The following is an 18534-nucleotide window of genomic DNA, read 5'->3' on the forward strand; positions in this document are numbered from 1 at the left end:
TTTGATAAACAAAGAAGAGTTGCTAAGCATCATGGTATCACATTTTAGAACTTCCATGCTTATAGCGCAATAATTACAGAATTAATAAACAAAATTGTTTAAATACAGGAAGAACAAGATGGCATGATAAGTCTTTTAACTGAGAAAAACTAAGTTTCTTAATAAAATATTGTGAATCTGGTCTAATTCACTTTTGATGTTACAATGAGCTATCTGCATAACTCTACATTTCGTCCTGGCAACTCTTTCATCTTCCTACTACCACCTTCCTGAAACAGAACTACTTAATGAAAAGGTATTATCAGATGTGAATGAATATTGAAGAAATACATTCAGAATAACAAGATCACCAGACTTGACATCTTGCTCGATATCATGAATAAATAAATACCTCTGTATTTCAGTATTCTTTTACTTTCAACATATTTGCACTATGGATAAAACATAAAATGAGGGTTTTTTTCTCACATCTTAAACAGAAACAGAGTTCACCTGGGTCAAAAGCTTCATCTGATTTTTCAGTTCATCTAGTTGTTGCTGATGTTCCAGGTTGCATAACTGCAGGTCTTTGTTCTCTTGCATCAGCTTTTCCTTTTGGTCTTTAAGTAGAGACAACAAAATATTATACTTAATTCAACTTAACTATAAAAATTATAAGCCTGTGTTTTCATATTAACTTACAGACAAAAATATTATTTTAAAAAGTAGAAATGGATTTATTTTGCATAGGAAAATCTTTCGTATTAAACAAACAGAGCAGGATAGAAAACTACCCCTCTTTGATCTAGTATAGGTGTATGGTTTTAACAAAAAGCAGAACATTCTTACTTTCATTAAGAGGGAGCCTGCAGCGTCAAAAATGTACACTTTGTGTACTTCTAAATAGAAAGAAACACCCAACTAGGTAGTTTTCTGTTTTGAGGGGAGGCGGGGAAAGAAAGAGAGTGGATGTAAAACTCTGTCAATCTGAATAAGCAAACACCATTAAACTTAGCAGTAGAAGGTTAATCAGATGATACCCAAACACCCACAAATGCATAGTTACAGCCACAGTGATTGCTCAATAAGATGCAAGAAAAAACTTAAGCATTAGGCAAAATAATTTAGTTTTAACAACATAACTTCTTTCACATAGAGAAGTTTTTAAAGCAAGCTTTTCTCAAAATTGAGGCTTCTAAGGAGCAAAAGTATTCTCTCTCTCTCCACCCCTGGCTGAGCACCTTATTGTCTTGATTGCAATGTTTTTTCTCCTTCTGTTTTTTTCCCCCATGTTTCTTTGAAGTCATAAAGTTATATTCTCATACCACATACTTCGATACTATGAATTCATATCTTAGGTCAGAATGATATAAATGCTAACTGTCAACCTGACATGCAAGTATTAGCCTTTGAAATTCCCATCTGCACTTGCAGTGGTCAGGGGTAAAACATTACATATTTAGATGAGAATAAATCCTACTGCTTTCAACAAAACAGTGCATAGTATCTTTTAAACACTGGAATCTTTTCTGTAGACCCTGAGGCACAATGCCAACTTAGCTATTTTGACAGAGCAGCTTTTCAGTTTAGAGGCTTGAACTCAGCAGGTGGCTGAGATGCTCAAGGGTTTAGAAATTACATCAGGTTAGTTTTAATTTCGCAGAGTTTTTATATCAAATGACATCTTCACTCAAAATGAATCATCTGTAATGCCATTGCTCCTAAACACAGTAGCCTGACTCATACATGTGTTGAGACTCCACAAGAGTCACTTTTAATTCAAACATTTCATCACCAGTAAGGTTTTAATTCTCTGCAGTTACAAGGAAAATGTAATGCATTTGTGCAATTGAGAAGAAAATACAATTAGAAACACTAAAGGCTGAAAATTAGACCATAGGTAAGAAAACAATTAAAATGAACCTTTTGAATCGGCAGAGAACACAAGCCTTCATAAAAGATGGTGAAACGTTTATCAGCAATCGAGTCTTCTAGACTCTCCCAAATAATATACCTGGAAGACCTGTATCTGTTGTGATGCCTCCCATGGTGAAAAAGAGCCACTCATGTTGATGTTGTTCATTTCCCTACAATATAAACTGAGATCTGAACTGGCACTTTTTCAAGGGATAAAGAGACAATCTCTCCTCAAGTACTTTCATCTCATTGTCTTTTTTTTTGACAAGAGCAGCAAGCTCAGTCGACTCTTTTTTCTAACATGAACTCCTGTAAAATTTTTGTACACATTTTTAACACTCATTCACACTTGCTGATTAAGAACTTAACTTCAAACCTGTAAATGCTATGTACAAAGGAAATGGACTTGTGTTCAAATTGAGGCAATCTCAACAGCTTATGTTAGCCTTTTGAGACTTGCATGAAACAACACAGCCAGAAAGATATAATGAATATAAACGAAGCAGATGTTGTATTATGGCTGAAAGGACATGGAACGTTGCTAGATGATGTTAGTCTCCTGCAGCATTAAGATTGTTTTAAGGCATTTATTTTAACATCTTAGTCCTGGAAAAGAAGTTTTGAAAAAAGATTCACACGCCAAAATACGAAGTGTAGCCAAGACACTATCTACACCAGTTCCAGGCAGTAGGTTAAGACAAAGAGAAATGAAATTCTCCTGATGAACTTAAAGTATATGCAGCAGGCAGATATTCAGAAGTACATGATCGAAGAAACTTACACATCCTAAGTTTTGTCTAAGACAAGTAGGTGTAACCAAATCCTAGATACAAAGACCTTGATGGTATTACCACATCTACTCCAACTGAAGCAAGTTCAGTTCAACAGAAACTGCAAGTGTAGTAACCTGGTGATCCAGTTTGTGAGTAACACAAGCTGTTAAGTGCCAGTCGGGGGAAAGGGTGGTAAAGCCTTGCCACATAAGCACAATGCTCATAGGATGGCTAGAAGACAGAAGGTGTTGCCTGGTTTTCCACATTCAGCTTAACCACGTAACAGTATGGCCTAGAACATTTTCATGCTCTTAATATCACTATAAATTTTGCATTTCATAATCAAACTGTCTTTAACAATTGTCTCCAACTGTCAATATGACATGGCTTCATATTGTTGCAGCTTAAGGCATCTTATTTTTTTAATATCACTTAACACTAATTTTGCAAACACTTGCTGTGGTTAAATAAAACGTTTAAATATTTTATCTGGTATTTGAAGTCAGTAGAGCTACTCGGAATCTTAATGGTAAGCATATGCTGAACTTGAGCCATAATCATAAGAAGAATTATTCACAAGAAGTTGGGTCATTTCATTACATTGTTCACAAAAGTACAGCTTTTAAAAATATGCATTTGAAGAATTTGCTCTAAAAATATTTAGTGTACTTCATAGAATCATCAGGTTGGAAAGAACCCACCGGATCATCGAGTCCAACCATTTCTCACCTGTGCTTTTGCTTTGTAAACTTGATGTTGCCGCAGTATATTACAGTACTGAGATTAAAACCCAAATGCTTGCAATTTCTTAAAAGATTCACCGAGAAGTTGTTCTACGGCGTGGGAAAAATTGATAACAAATAATCTATCTAGTAGAATAGAAGAAAACTGTATTACTGTAAATAAAAACTAGCGTATGCTGAAAATCTAAAAAAAATTCTGAATTCACAAGTTTGAAAGACAATTAACCATCTCCAAGGGCCTATATAGTCTTCACATAACTCCATAAAGTAAACAGAATTGGAATAGTATTTATAGTTTGAGAGGGTCTCTCATAGGGTCCTTTTTTCCATAAGACCTTGACATGCAGAGCAGAGAAGAAACACAAAATGAAGAGTAAATTTTAACTCAAGAGATGAAGAACGAGTGCAGGTGGAGTTAAATGATCCTCATTTGGCACACAACCTGTACTGGGTTAATTTTTGTACTTAATAGCTAGTCGTAACTTAAGTGTATTGTTCCAATGTACCCATAAAGGCAGCACTGAAATGACCAACAATGGAAAACTACACTCTTCTGGGCAATATACCTGAACTCCAACAACACAAGAGAATGTCACATCATAAGAAAATGATAGTTATTTCAAAAATATACCTCTTTCTACTTTGATCTTGTCAAGGATTTCATTTTTGTCTGCTAAATTAGATTCGATGGCAGTCTCTAGCTTAGCGATTTGCAGTTTCAGTTGCTGTTCCTTTAATTTCCATTGCTTTTCATGGGTCATACTCAAGACACTGCAATAAAACATGTGGCATGTGAAAGACTTTTAGACATCAGCTTCACAGAAAATAATAAAGAAAAAAGCGTTTAGTGGCACAGAGACCACTGTCATCATGTTTTAGGAATTAAGTAAACATATGCTGGTCTGCTGCTGTTGAAACCAAGGCGCCTTTCTCAGGCTGCGGTTAAAACACATGAAAGAGTTTGTGGGATGAGCAAAGGAACTGGCCTTAATTTAGAGCTCCAAAGTCAGAAAAGTTGGCAGCATGCAACATTTGTGGGACTTAAAAAGGAATTCAGATGCTTATCCCAGAGTAATCCACAACTCCAAACCTCAGCAACTGACAAAACCATTCTTTCTGCATACAAAACCTCTTAATGTAGAGAACTGGGACCACGCACCTGATTTCTTTTAAATCTGATACATGCAGAGCCTAAAGTCAGTTGCTCGATCAAAGAAATGTTGACCACAGAGTGACAACAGTTTTCTCATACTGTAAAACAACAATTCTGATACTAATTAAGAAGCACAAATAAAGTAATCTCTCTCTTACTTTAAGAAATAAAAAACAGAGAGGAAAAGAAATTAGAATAACTATTTTGCCTGTAACACATCATCTACTTGTAAACTAGTAATCTACGTGCAATAAGGATTGCATGCACACAGAATCAGAACTGCTGAAACCACAATAAAATGTGTAACTCAGATTGAAACAAAATTAAGTACATTATATAATTTACAGTAATTCCCAGTAGGTAAAAAGACAAAACAATGCAATGTGCTCTCATACAATCTAGACAGTAAGTACTATGGTCTTCATATTATTCTTCTTCAATTCTTGCATTCTTATTAGCTAGAAAATGTCTTTCAACTTAATCAATCATAAATCAGTTCATTCACTTCTGTATTCTGTGAAAATTCACAAAAAATAGGCTTTTTTAAACAAAAGTCAGTTTCTCAATTCTTCGGTGAAGCTCACCAGTTTAAAAAGTTTTGGGTTTTTTTCACATATATAAATGCATAAAACCCCCCAATCTTTCTGATATTTCTCTATTTAGCAATCAATCACTCTCAGCGATCTGTAACAAAACCCTCAACCAAAAAAAAAAAAACCATAGAAGTGAAAAAAGAAAATTGCAGAAGGGACAGCCCACATAGTTTCGCGGACTGTACATGATGACCAAAAGATAACTGCCTGTTTTGATGGCCATGACTACATAAAGTGGTTCTGAGTACATATAAGGGCACTTATATCTAATATATTTGAGGAATGACCTTACGATTAAACAAAAAAATATTAGAGCGTGAATTGTAGACTCTAAAGTATATAGCAAGAGTTTATATTATTGCTTTGTGATATTCATAAAAACAGTTCTCTCTCTGTATTTTGTCTTTTTCACATATAACCATCTTACCTGCATACAGTCCTCTATGCACACACCGGCTTATAGTGTGATAGAGTGGCTTTCATAGCATGCCTGAACTTAAACAATGCTTCTAAGTTCTACAGTAATATGTACCCCACTCTGCTGCAATTTTGAAAATAATATGCAGTGAATACAATGTACTGAACCCACAATCATTTCCATGGTACTGCACAGGTACAGAAGAGAAACTGTTCTATAATTGCTTAGACTTACCACTCTTCCAAAGTTTGATTGGCTTCCATAAAGAAAGAATAATTCTTAGCAAGAAAAGATGCAACACCCATAGTCCTCACACTTCAAAACATGTTTTCAAGTTTTAAATGACCAACATATCTAGTAGTATGTGCATTCATTATCTTTAGGTACAATTACTTCACATAAAGTGTACCTACACATTATTTCAGTTTTTCAAAAGGCTACACTGGCATAAAAATAATTTACCGTTACTCTAATAGTAATTCAGAATTCAGATGTTTAAATGAAGAACATTTTAGAACACAGGTTTTATCCAAGCCTACATAATGCTAATCTTTATGTCAATTTGAATTGGGTCCACTCCTGTTGCTTGCTTTCTTTGAATTTTAAAATTACTTTTACTTGAATTCATGTGGAAGCTCTTTCACATTTACTGTATTTCACTGGAGTTGGAGCCATCTGGGTAACTATAAATGGTCAACCACATCTGGCACAGTTTCCTTTGGAGAGAATTTAAGCATTAGTAGATTTGCAGTACAAGGTCATATGAAAACAATTCCTTCAAACCTTTTATCCAAATGAATTGTTTTCTTGCATACTGACTAAACAATAAGAGTGAACTGACAAAGTCGTTTTTGTTCTTTGTAAACTTTTTAGATCCAGTTCTGTAGTCTTGGCTTTGGCAAAATTCCCACCAACTTCAAATTTCAAAAAACCTCAACATTAGGTAAGAATGGGTTTATCCTTACTTTTCTCCATTAGAAAAAGGAAGAAATATTTATTAATTAACTGGCACCTGTGAACACTGGCCTATCCACTTGCATTGTTCAAATGGGCAACAGAAAAAGGTGTCCATTCAGCAGTTACAATTAAATGATGCGTTTACCTTCCTAATTTCTTGTTACAATAACACAGAATGATGAAATAGGAATCAAAGTTTAAATGGGAGTATACGAAAACCCAGATCATTTTAGGTAAAAGATAAGCCATATTGTAGATTACTAGGTTATGAGAGAACCATATTTAAATGTATCGAGTTAAACATCTTTTTAAATTATCACACTGTGATTTAAACAGAACAGAAAATTTCAAGCCAAGATTGTAAGTTGATTCGTTAGTAAGAGTTATTTCTCTGTATAATGAAGGAGGAAAAAAAATCACCAGAAATATTTATAGCATGATCAGACTTCAGAGAGATCTGCAGCAATGAATGTAAGCAAGACAACTGACCAATTGCTCCTACGCAAAACTATGAATACTGTGATTTTACCATCATTACATCTCATGTGTAAAAGATCGTTTTAAGCTGTTTGTATTTGCACTTTTCAACTACAACAATTTTTATTTTCACTGTAGAAAGTACAAGAAGTGTAACAAATATTGTAAGAATACAATAAACATCATTTGACATCACTCATGTAGTGCCGAGTCACTGATTTTTTTTTTTTGACAGACACTGACATCACATTGACAAACCAAACAAACTTTAAGAGAAGAAATAATGTCAATATGAGAAAAGACCTCAAGCATTTTCCTTACTATCTGAGACAACCATTAGCTCTAGGAGATCTGTCTTATTTTCTAACCCTCCTCGGTGTAAAAGACACATGGTTTCACTATAAAGGAAAAGTTCATTTGAAGGTCATTTTTTCCTTTAATATGCTTGTGGCAATTGACTATAATTACTTTTTTTCTTTACCAGAGAATTTCTTGAACCATGTCTGGCAACGTGTTTTCATTTTCATTGTAAGCACTGCTGACACAATTCACACAACTTATTTTTTATAGGAACCTTTGCAAAAACTCACGAGTCTAAACAAAACTACAACAGAATCAGTACAAATTAAATGGTAGCTATTATCAAAACAAATTAACCATCCCTCAATCAAACACTGGAGAAGCTGTCAAGTATCAGACTTCATATAGGTCCACTGAGAAGCACTGGAAGAACTTACACAAAAAATTCAGATACCCCTTTCCCCCAAATAAAATAAAATAAATCCGAAAGAATATATATGTCCACCTAGATGTATTCTTCTTTCAACAATAACCATTATTAGAAATTCAAGTAAGAGCTTTTTGCATTGATCTTAAAAATAAAGTGACTTCTACTTATTTTCTAACTAGTGTAATCTAGTATTCTGAGAGTATTAGAAAAATTTAGTATTAGAAAAAAGTTTAGTATAAAACATGTACGGAAGCTGCTCCGTTTCAACAGAACGGATGAAATCTAGACAGGACACCATAAAAGTTTCCATATGCAATCACTGATATGATGCATGAATACATTTACATGTGTGTACACGCAATATGCATATGAATATTGAAGCACACAGTATATGAAGGCCTATTAAACTGGACAGGAATCAAGTTTTTTTACAAACAAACCATAACTCACCTCTTACACAGCTTATCATAGTTTTCACTCAAGAGTTCATTCTCTTTTTCTAGATCATTTATTCTTTCCTGTAACTAAGATGAAGAAAAAAGCTTCAAGCAAGGCACAGCGCAAAAATAAACTATAATGAATGTATAGAGACAATTAGTTAATTTGTAGACATTGTCAGGCTTTTATTTGTTCTCTTTATATAAGTCTTTAACAAGCTTCTTGCAAAAAAACCCCACAACACACCCAAACTAAACCCAGAGAAACCCTATAGCGTTGAAAACTTCTGTTTTCATTTAGGTAGGTATTAGCACAGGCTAGTTAATGGCTCCTGTATAGTAAACATTTTTAACTGACCTTACAGAAACAACAAATATTTGCTTTCAAAATACTCAGTAGAGAGAGAAATAATTTTAAAACAGAGATACTTTATCTGGGAAGATATGGCCTACATGCATTACAATAGTCAAAAGGTTTGGAAGAAATACCGATGAGGGAAACTTGGTTCACGTAAAATACATTCAAGATGGGTAAACCACATGGTAAAACTCAACTTAAGTTGCTATAAAATCTAACACATAGATAGGTTTGTAAACTCTTACTCCTCATACGTTCAAGAGAATGAGGAATAAAACATTTGTTTTTTAGTCTTAGATCTGGGTGACTATTAGTTATGACACTCGTCTCCAAGAGCTACTAGAGAAAGAAATAGAAGTGACTGATTTGAACCATTGAGTAAGATGTAATACTACACTCTACTGCAATTACATACGGTTGAAATAACACTAAAAAAACCCTAGCAATTTGTGACGAATAAATGAAGTGTTATGATTTCTTTCCTGGTAAACAAAACACTTGTTTAGTATCAGAATTGACATGAAATCCTACACTTTAGCCTCAAATATTTTCCAAACACAAGTGCAGTGAAATTGTGGCATGGGAACCATGTATGTTTCACGATTCTATGAAAGGCAAGCAGCAGCCACAGGATTTTCTTTTCTCTGGGATAAAAGTATAGATATTAGCAGGTTGGTCCAGTGTACTACCTAAAGTGGATTCTAGCTCTCAAAATCTCACCTCCTTTGTCCTTCGGTTTGAAATAGTCACTGATTGCAATTCTTTTTCAAGATGGAGACACTTTAACTGCTCCTCTTTAAGCTGTAGATTCAGTTCATCACTTTTTGCTATTAAAGCAGCATGGCTGGTCTTCAAGTTCCTTTCGTTCTATGCAAAGGAAGGAAGGAAGGAAGGAAGAAAAAAACCAAAAAAATAAAATAAATAAATTACACTTAGTAGAATGCAACAATACTGTGCAGAGCTAACCAGTAGTCTCCAACGGCATTAATACACAGTCTCGATGTGGTCCACAGGAGACACTCCTCAACTAAGTAACTGGAAGCAACTTTTCATTACGCATGGCCAGGAGAAGGTGGCACTCTTGCTGCTCTCATGAACATTAAACCCTCAATTCAGTCATGATGAAAACAACCAAGAAATACATCTGTTAAGCAATTAAAAGATTTTGCTGTGGTTACAGTGGTTAGACATGCTGACCAAAACCACTGCAGTAGCAAGCAAAAATGGATGTTGACCACAGTTATGCTAATCACAGAACTTGCCGCAGCTCTGTTAACCCTTAATTGTAGATATCTAATTGTTTCATAATCCTAATGCACTCAGTTCTATTTTCTTCCTAGCAGTAATTTAACGAAAGACTTGTGATTTCTTTTACAAATTCATTTACTTCAATGGATTATATAACAGCACATTTAACCAATTTTATTCTTAAAAGCAGGATGCTGATAGAACCTCTATTTCCAGACTATTAACTAATATTATACTGCCTACATTCCACAATGCTTTAATTAAGCCTGGTTCATTAAGAAGTTCAATGAAAATTACATTTAAAGTATGAAGTGAAACAAAACAGCCCAAAAGCCAATCTCCTGTTTAATAAAATGATTATATGAAAATTTATGTCAAATACTAACATGAGTATAGCAATGTAACGACTGTAGGCAAAAAAAAAGTTTGCTGTGTTTTTTCCATATAATCTTCCTACTAAGTAGTTAAATAGAAAAGCTGAATGTGAATCCTGTACGAAGTATTTAGGTTCACATGCAGCCTGAATATTCTAGAAACAAACAAAAAAAATCCCACAGAAAATCCAATCACCAAGCCGAAAGTAAATGATAACAAACTCAATTGTAATAAAAGTCATCAAGACAAATTTAAAAAAAATACTAAAATCTGGTCTGGTTATGTATCATCTAAACTAGAGATTCTGCATTTTCCAGTTATAAATTTAGCAAAAAAATACTTCAATCATTCGAATGTCTGGAAATCGGAAAACCATCGTATTCCTTACCTTGTTAAAAAAAAAAAAAAAGAGAGAGAGAGACAAAACCACACTCATACTTTTCAAAAATGCAACTTTCACTGTGATTATTAGAAACCATGTCTTCAAATACCAGTATGAATCCTAGGCATGTGTTCCTATTCAGCTGTTGCCAAGATAGAGGCATAACGACTTCACTTTTGCTGTAAATTACCAAAAGTAGCCTACTGATTTACAATGGAACCGTTTACTTATCACTTTCTACTTAACAGCATAAAAAGCCATGTGAAACCTGTGTCCCCTGGAATTTACACTCCACATAGTTTACCTTGTGAAAAATTAGATTTGAGCAACTAACAGAAGAGATGCTTCGGCACAGAGGATATAGGTATTGCACCAAGGGTGGGGCAGACTAGCAAAGCAAAATGTAAGAGCAGAGAAACATAGGAAAAAAGGAACAGAACAAAACCAGGACAAAAATCTACTGGCACAAGTGTTATTTAGCATGCTAAAATAACAAAAAGCAGGCAGCAGTAAGAGTTTACAAGGATATCCAGTGCTTCCACTTTATAAAGCCAGGATGCTTTATATAGCTTTATTGCATGTAGGATTCCTACACGCAGGAACTCTCCCGTTTCTCAGCCATTATCATACTACTACTGTCTGCATACACATGCAGTTCTCCAAATACATATGGAAAGAAGCAAGAAAATGCTTTATAACTAAAACCTATATGCAATCAACCATGCATTTGTGTGTTCGTTCTGGTGGTATTTTCATAAAGCTGCTCTTCCCATGAAGAAAATCTATTACTTACAGTAACCCTCTAAAGTAATTTCCATGAACTTATGAACGTTCAGTCCTAATGTCAGAACTCTAAACAGTCAAACTTTATCAGTCTTTGATACAGCTGGGGAAATGAGGCAGCTCTAGTATCCCTTCTCTAGTAAATCAGCATACTTAAGTCAAAGCCCTCTTTCAAAGCGGTCAGGAACCTCAACAGATAGCCAGACAACTCAGTTCATTCTTCACAATCTGCCTGACATTGCTGTGCAGATAAGATCTTTAAAACCTGCTAGACCCTTCTGAAAAAGAAAAAAAAACCACAACAGTTTTAAGACCAAAAAACGCTACATACTTGGAGTAGGTTGGGTGCGATGTATCACGTGGTTTATTTTTATGTACTCAGCATTGACTCAGAACGAAGAACTGTGTATATTTATTTTCCATTTACGCATGCTTATGTGACAAGAGTAAAGGAATGCTACTGACCAAGTTGCAATTACCTCTTGAAGCTGGAGAAATTTTCCTTCCATTGCTGTAAGAGCATTGCTTTTCTCAGCCAACTGCTTACGGACCTTGATCATTTCCACATTTTCTTGAATGTTTAGCCTTCAAAATTTTATTGAAAAGAAATACAACACAAACTTAAAAGATACAAATTTAATTATATTATTATTTTTGTCTTGAAAAGTTCAAGTTCTTTGCAAACCAGCTTCCTACAAGACATTTGAGAGAAGATTTAGTGTGTAATATCCAAATTAATTTCTTCTTCTATAATCCACATTACAGAACTCAGGCTAATAAACCTTTTACTACACAGCAGCTTCCAGCAATTTATACACATTTTTGTTTATTGTATCAAACGACATATGACAGGAAGAAAAAACAATCATATACCTAAAGAGATTATTTGTTTTCCATTCACTTCTTTTCTTGCTCCAAAGTACTTGGTGCCAGTAGATTACCACTTTATGGAGCTTCCTCTTAGAGTTTACAACACCTTATATTACAACACCTTATTCAAACAAGCTGCAGGTGTCTTAACTAAATGAAAATCACTTAATAACCACACAGGTGTTCTGTATTGTTACTATGCTCAGAAAAATTTGAGAACCTACTGTTTAGTAGAAGGGACATCTAAAATAATTCAAAATTTAAATACATATTTATTTCCGATGTTTTCCCTTACTACAAACTGTGAAACTAAACCCCATTACTTTCACAGCTTCTTCAAGTATGGGAAGAAAAACCAATTCAGACTTGTATTAATATAAAATACAATAAAATCAGAATAAATCTCTAGCATTTGAAAAGGTAATTTCTCTTCCAACATTTATCTATTTTAGACATGTTGGAGGAATTGTCACAATGCCATGCTGGAGCAAGAAAATGGACTACAAAGCTTACACATCTGTAAACCAGCTGAGTACGCGAAATATTTCCTTTTTATTCTGTAAAATATCAAAGCCTATTGTGTTTTGGCATTCCCCGGTTAATTGTCCTTACACAGAAGATAAGCACACTCACAAACCTGAGATCTTCCGCAAGAAACAGCTCTAACGCTATGCTAAAATTATCATGTGTCTAAAACATGTTATCTACATAAATTAAAGTTGTGGTGAGTATAGACAGCAGCACTGTCTCCTGCCAGCTATTTAAAAGCTAATGTAGTGGCACGTTTTTATTAATCTTTTTCCACACATCAAACAAAAGGCTCTGATGCCTTCAAAGGCTTTTTCCTTTTCTCCCCGCCCCCTCCCCTTTTTTTAAGCAGGAGGCTTTTTTTTCCCTTCTTGTTTTTTCTTTTAAGTAGAAAAAGGAGCAGATGATAGTGAAATTTATGATGTACAGATGTAAACCCCATGACTCCTGACAATCAACATTAACTATTTTTTCAACAGTGAATGAAACCGCATTTGATTTAAACAAGTTTGGGGTACTGATATCATGAAGTAAATTACTCAGATTTGGAAGTGAAAAAATACTTTATATTGAGATATTTTTAATTCTTTGAATTTTAAGTGTATTTATCTCATGAAGTTTCTAGCTACAGAAAGCAAATGCCGTTAATTTCCTGTGTATTTATTTAAATAAAATATGTCTAAGAAATGTCCAGGGTATCTACGTACATGACAAGGAGCTTGCTGTTGAACAAAATCATTTCAGATTTTGTGGGCAAGGCAAAGTTGACGAAAATTCTGTTGGGATGATTCATTTTTCTATAAATGAAGCCACACAAGAGTAAAATAGAACTTGATTATGTACATAGCATTCTCTCTCCCAAGTAGTTGAGGTATTCTGCTCCCAGAACATCTGTTCAGATATCGACGTATCTTAAAACCAGGGGTTATATACTGATTTGATAGAAAAACCTATGTTACCTTTCACTTACGTACATCATATTATGCTCAAAGAATAACAAAATAAGGTATAAGAATAAATCTATACTAAGATATCTCATTCAATACTCTACCTATTGCCAAAAAAAGCTAAAAATTCTGCCACAGAACCTGAAGACATGGAGATATACCCAGAGCAGAAGTTAGAAAAAAAAAAAAGGAACCAATATTCGCTTTGAGACAGTAACTTGAATTAATGGTCAAACTGATTTAGCTCTAGCACGCCTTGTGTCACAAGTGCTCACAAGCACAGAAATAAGGAACATGAACTCCATCCTTCCACTCCAAACTTCGAACTTAAAGCTGGATTAGAAAGTCTGAAATTGGAAATGAAGTTAGGAGAAAGTGACTCCATAAAAAACCCGAGAATTATGTCTATGGTTAATGTCTGAAGTACACCAAAGAGCCAATCTCACTTCCAGACCTCTTCTCATTTGGATTAAAAGCATATAGAGTGGGGTTCCAACACTAGGCTGGGGACCAGCTGTGTAGGAATGGGGGACTGACTGCAACCTAGACCAGAAGGAAATGATTAAAGAAAGGATCTTGACCTGCAGTGTACAAATTTATGCCAGTAAATCCCAGATGGCTATGCTAATAAAATTGAGGTCTAATTAAACCACATCCCTTGCATCTTGTCTTGACTTCCACATGAGCAGTACAATACTAAGACTACTCTTAGAAGAGTCCTGACTATTGTCTTAACTGTACTCATGGCTCACAAACTTTTCCTATTTACATTCAGAACAAGAAAAACAAGCACATGAATAAATATCGCTACCATATTTCTCAGGATCACTTCCTCTCCGTCTGGCAAAATAAACAAAAGGTTTCTAGGCTAATAGTTCTCAATCACAAATGCATCCAAGTCCATCATACATAAATAGACTCCCAAACAGAGAAGCAAAGAACACAACCTCAATGTGAAGTAATTTCCTCGTTTTACAATGCTTAGGAACTAACAGGATTGATATACATTATGTTCTTTCCTTTACCTCTTATTCCTAATAGAGTCAAATATGAAGGAGAAAAAAAAATACCCTTAAGAACATTTACCTTCCAGTAGCACCTTTAGGATGTAATTTATAGTATACTTGCAATAAGCAAAACGTTAACACTGTATCGATAGCTCTAGTATCTAGGTTATTACAATTATTTAAACAGCAACATAAAAGTCTGTATTTGCTTGCCTAGCTAAAAAGCTGTCTACAACTGAAAAAAGTAATGATCTTTAGGGAAACTGTTTAAAAATGAAAAATCAGGTATGGAAATGCAAATATAAGAGGACATTTGATACTAGATATGATACAGCAAATTCGTATACATGTTGTAGTTTCTCAAAACTCTTCAAATAATGCATAGTGACTAACATGTTCCATATTTTAACATAGGTCTGCAATGCATTAATGCAAATACAGAAGTGATGAGTGCGTCAGATAAGAGACTCCTGTCCGAAACCCCACACATTTAATAGATCTAATTCTAAAGTCATGTGGCAGCAAAAAATAACAAAGGAATTAAAAACTGACTGGCAGATAAGCTTTTTCATTGAAAAGAACCAACCAAACTCAACACCTGGCAAACATGCAAAACCCAAGTACCTGTTTCACAAATGCATTTTGGGGTGGCTTTAGAACTGTTTTTGGAAAGAACCATGAGCAATTACATTATTTAAAACTAGCTGTTTGCAAAGTGTGACTGTTTAGACTTTGTTTTAACTTGCGCCCTGCATATCATAGACATCAAACCATGACGTTATTATGGTGTTGGCCATCTTCAAACTAGAAACAGTCAAGCTAAATGCAGTTAAAATTTGTACTTAAGAAAACATGTTTAGTATAAAAACCCACAGGTCAAGTTTATCCCTTCAGTTAGAATTAATTTAGAATTACATATTCCTGAAACAAACCCCAATCAATCTCTAATAAAACGCTGAAAAAAACATTGCAGTCTTGTTACAATACTGGAGGAGTTCATGGCGGACAAACTCAGCTCTGTTATGTAGCTCTTGTGTTGTTATACAGAAACTGTAGTGAAGATACAAAGACATCTTCAAAACATAACTGGATTTCTTGGGGGCGCAGGACTCAGGATAACCAGCATCTCCCTCCCTTACCACTGACAGATCAATTACTATTAACTGTGGCTGCTTCACTTCTTGAAAGCCACAGTTATTTCAATCATGAGGATTTCATAATCACGTAGCAGAATAAAGAACGTTTTCCTCAAGGTTGAAAATGACCCAATTCTGTTAATACCAGGAGGACGTCAATGGCCCTAGAACATGAAGACTGGTGGAAGTGCATTTATTATGTTGTTTTGGCACTATGCAGTTCCTAAATAATTTCAACAGATTAACCGTCTTTGGGCAGTAATGTAACTAGGTGACAGCCAAGTGCATAACAAAAGAAAAAGCTGCCACCTGTGCCAAAATTCAAAGACAAAATAAGATGACCTTCTCAATCACCCACATTTCCAAGTTTTCCTCTAATACTCCAGTATTGACAGTTTCTTCTCTCTCTCTCTGCTGATGCAAAGAAGATTTAAAATAATGACATAGAATCTATATATCTATTTGTGTAAAAAAACAACTAACACAGACAGCTATGAAAACAAGCTAATTAAAATCTCCTGAAGATAATTGTATAGTTACCTATGGTTACAGATAAACCCAGAGAGAACAGTATTGCCTTTATGTTCTGGCTCTGGTTCATCCAGCATAATTAAAAAAACAAAAAAAACTTGAAAAACATGGGGATTAACAGCTTTCCATAAAGTATTCTAATGGCAAAATTATAGAATTCATACTGTTCTCGTTATGCACTAGTGAACATTTTCTATTTCTTTTCCAGTGTCTTCAGCCAAACACAATAACTCTCAAATTCTCAATCTTTTATCCAGTTTCAAACAAGAAATAAAGAAACTTCAAATGTGAATTCACAGACTGTAACTTAAACTAAGTATCACAGATTGTATACAAGTAATTTGATGGATACATAAGGATCTGCACTAATTTTATAGCCTGACTTTAATTAAGGATTTTTTTAGCTCAATTTGAAGTGTATCTTTACTTTACAACTCCTTAAAAATTCCACTGAAATGTAGTAGCTGACAAAAAATTCAGAATTTATGTTTATTTTCTGACTGCTGTACTTAAATGAAGGGATGCAAAAAAAGTACCTTGAGGTCTGTTATCAGATTATTTTCAAATTATGAATAACATTTAAATATTTTCTTAATTCACTGTAGGCAAGACTTAGAAATCGCTTATGATAACTTCTTTGATCTATTTAAACTATACGAAGGAAATTCTGAACAGGGGAGACTTATGACTTAGTGAATAATTTAACAGCAAACATTATGATGTATTATTTATGTAGCACCACTGATGCACATAAGAATGCTCACACATAATAATGGGGGTCCCTCTCTTGAAAGGCAGTTAAAGAACTGACCATGTATTTCTCATTCAAGTAGAACTTTCATGGAAACTGAAAAAGTAAGGAATGCAGGATCCTGCTGTGTTACATCCCTAATCACAGAATCATAGAATCACTAGGTTGGAAGGGACCCACTGGGTCATGGAGTCCAACCATTCCTAACACTCCCCAAACCATGCCCCTCAGCACCTTGTCCGCCCATCGCTTAAACACAATAAAATGTAACAGGCTGAAACCGAAACAGTCAGAAGAGGGAAAATTTATGCAAAGTTATGTAATTTTGCACACATTTTTGCAAAAGTGAAAGAAGAAAGAAGAGAATGAAGAGAGATTAAGCTAATATAGGCTTTAGTATAAAACACATTATGCAAATATGTTCGCCTGACTTTGTTTTACTGCACAGGTATACCTCATTCCTTCAAAAACTGCTACTATACTTACAGTACCATTATTTTTTCACTATTTGTAGATTCCAACCTGTCAGCAAGTGTTAATGAACATAAAATTATCCACTATGAATGTAAAATTTTCTAAGAGTTATTGAAGAAACCACAGATGACTAAAATTTAATTAGTTTAACTTCAGTTGGATCTGAATCAGCTAGGGAGGTATTCTCTAAATTGGTAATTATGAATCTCTCTGTTTATTTGTGAAAAAACATGACAACCTATTATTAAAACAATCTCCTTACTTAGACTTCTCCATGGATATTTTTAAAAAGTTTTGACTTAGTTTCACCAAAGGTAAAAAAACTAATAAAACACATACTTCTTAACAGAATAAGTAATTTCCACAGCAGTATATAAACATTATGATATAGCTCTTCTAATGCTTCCATCATGGAGATTTCTATTTTTCATAATACCTTCGGCTTGTTGTTTCTTCCTCTTTCAGCCTTAGGACAGATTCTTCAATTTCCTTTCCTCTCCTTCTTAGTTGACTCTCAAGTATCTCTCTGTCATGTTCTAGTTTCTCAATGTGTTCCCTCTGCAACTCGGTCACTATCTCCCTGCAAGCAGAAGCATCATACGTTCCAAAACGAGGCAGGTATTTAATAAAAGAAAAAAAAATAAATGAATACTCAGGAGAGCAAAAATTTTAAGAGCGTTCAGCAAAATTTGTTTTTCTTAAGGACATGCATCACAGTGGAGGCTTAAGAATTTAACTTACCACATGCAAGAGGTGAATAGTACAACAAATAGATAAACAATTCAAACATTATCAAACACAACACAACATAACACTCTTAAAATGAATGTTTATGTGAACTGAATAATGGTTAGCAGAACTTAGCTGAAAACATTGTTCATGGTTTCTTATACTCTACATTAAACGTACCCTCCTCCCAGTCCATTAGTACCAAGTGTTTTCTGAAAAGGAAAACATCATTACTAGC

At 34.5% G+C, this 18534-nt stretch overlaps 1 protein-coding gene across 6 annotated transcripts in view; it reads right to left on the reverse strand.

The window, feature by feature from the left end:
• The window catches only part of RPGRIP1L (RPGRIP1 like), a 69334-nt gene that overhangs the window by 39599 nt on the left and 11201 nt on the right, over positions 1 to 18534 (reverse strand). For 5 of the 6 annotated variants that reach the window (XM_054078729.1, XM_054078725.1, XM_054078728.1 and 2 more), the window contains exons 6-11: positions 18004 to 18147; positions 11803 to 11908; positions 9256 to 9402; positions 8191 to 8264; positions 4044 to 4183; positions 493 to 599 (exon numbers count right to left, since the gene is read on the reverse strand). In XM_054078729.1, coding sequence (XP_053934704.1) covers positions 493 to 599; positions 4044 to 4183; positions 8191 to 8264; positions 9256 to 9402; positions 11803 to 11908; positions 18004 to 18147 — 718 coding nt within the window. Of the gene's footprint in view, positions 1 to 492; positions 600 to 4043; positions 4184 to 8190; positions 8265 to 9255; positions 9403 to 11802; positions 11909 to 18003; positions 18148 to 18534 lie in introns of those variants that run through there. The other variant, XM_054078731.1, reaches the window with a different exon arrangement.

Source organism: Cuculus canorus, chromosome 13, assembly GCF_017976375.1.
Source record: "Cuculus canorus isolate bCucCan1 chromosome 13, bCucCan1.pri, whole genome shotgun sequence".
NCBI lineage: Eukaryota > Metazoa > Chordata > Aves > Cuculiformes > Cuculidae > Cuculus > Cuculus canorus.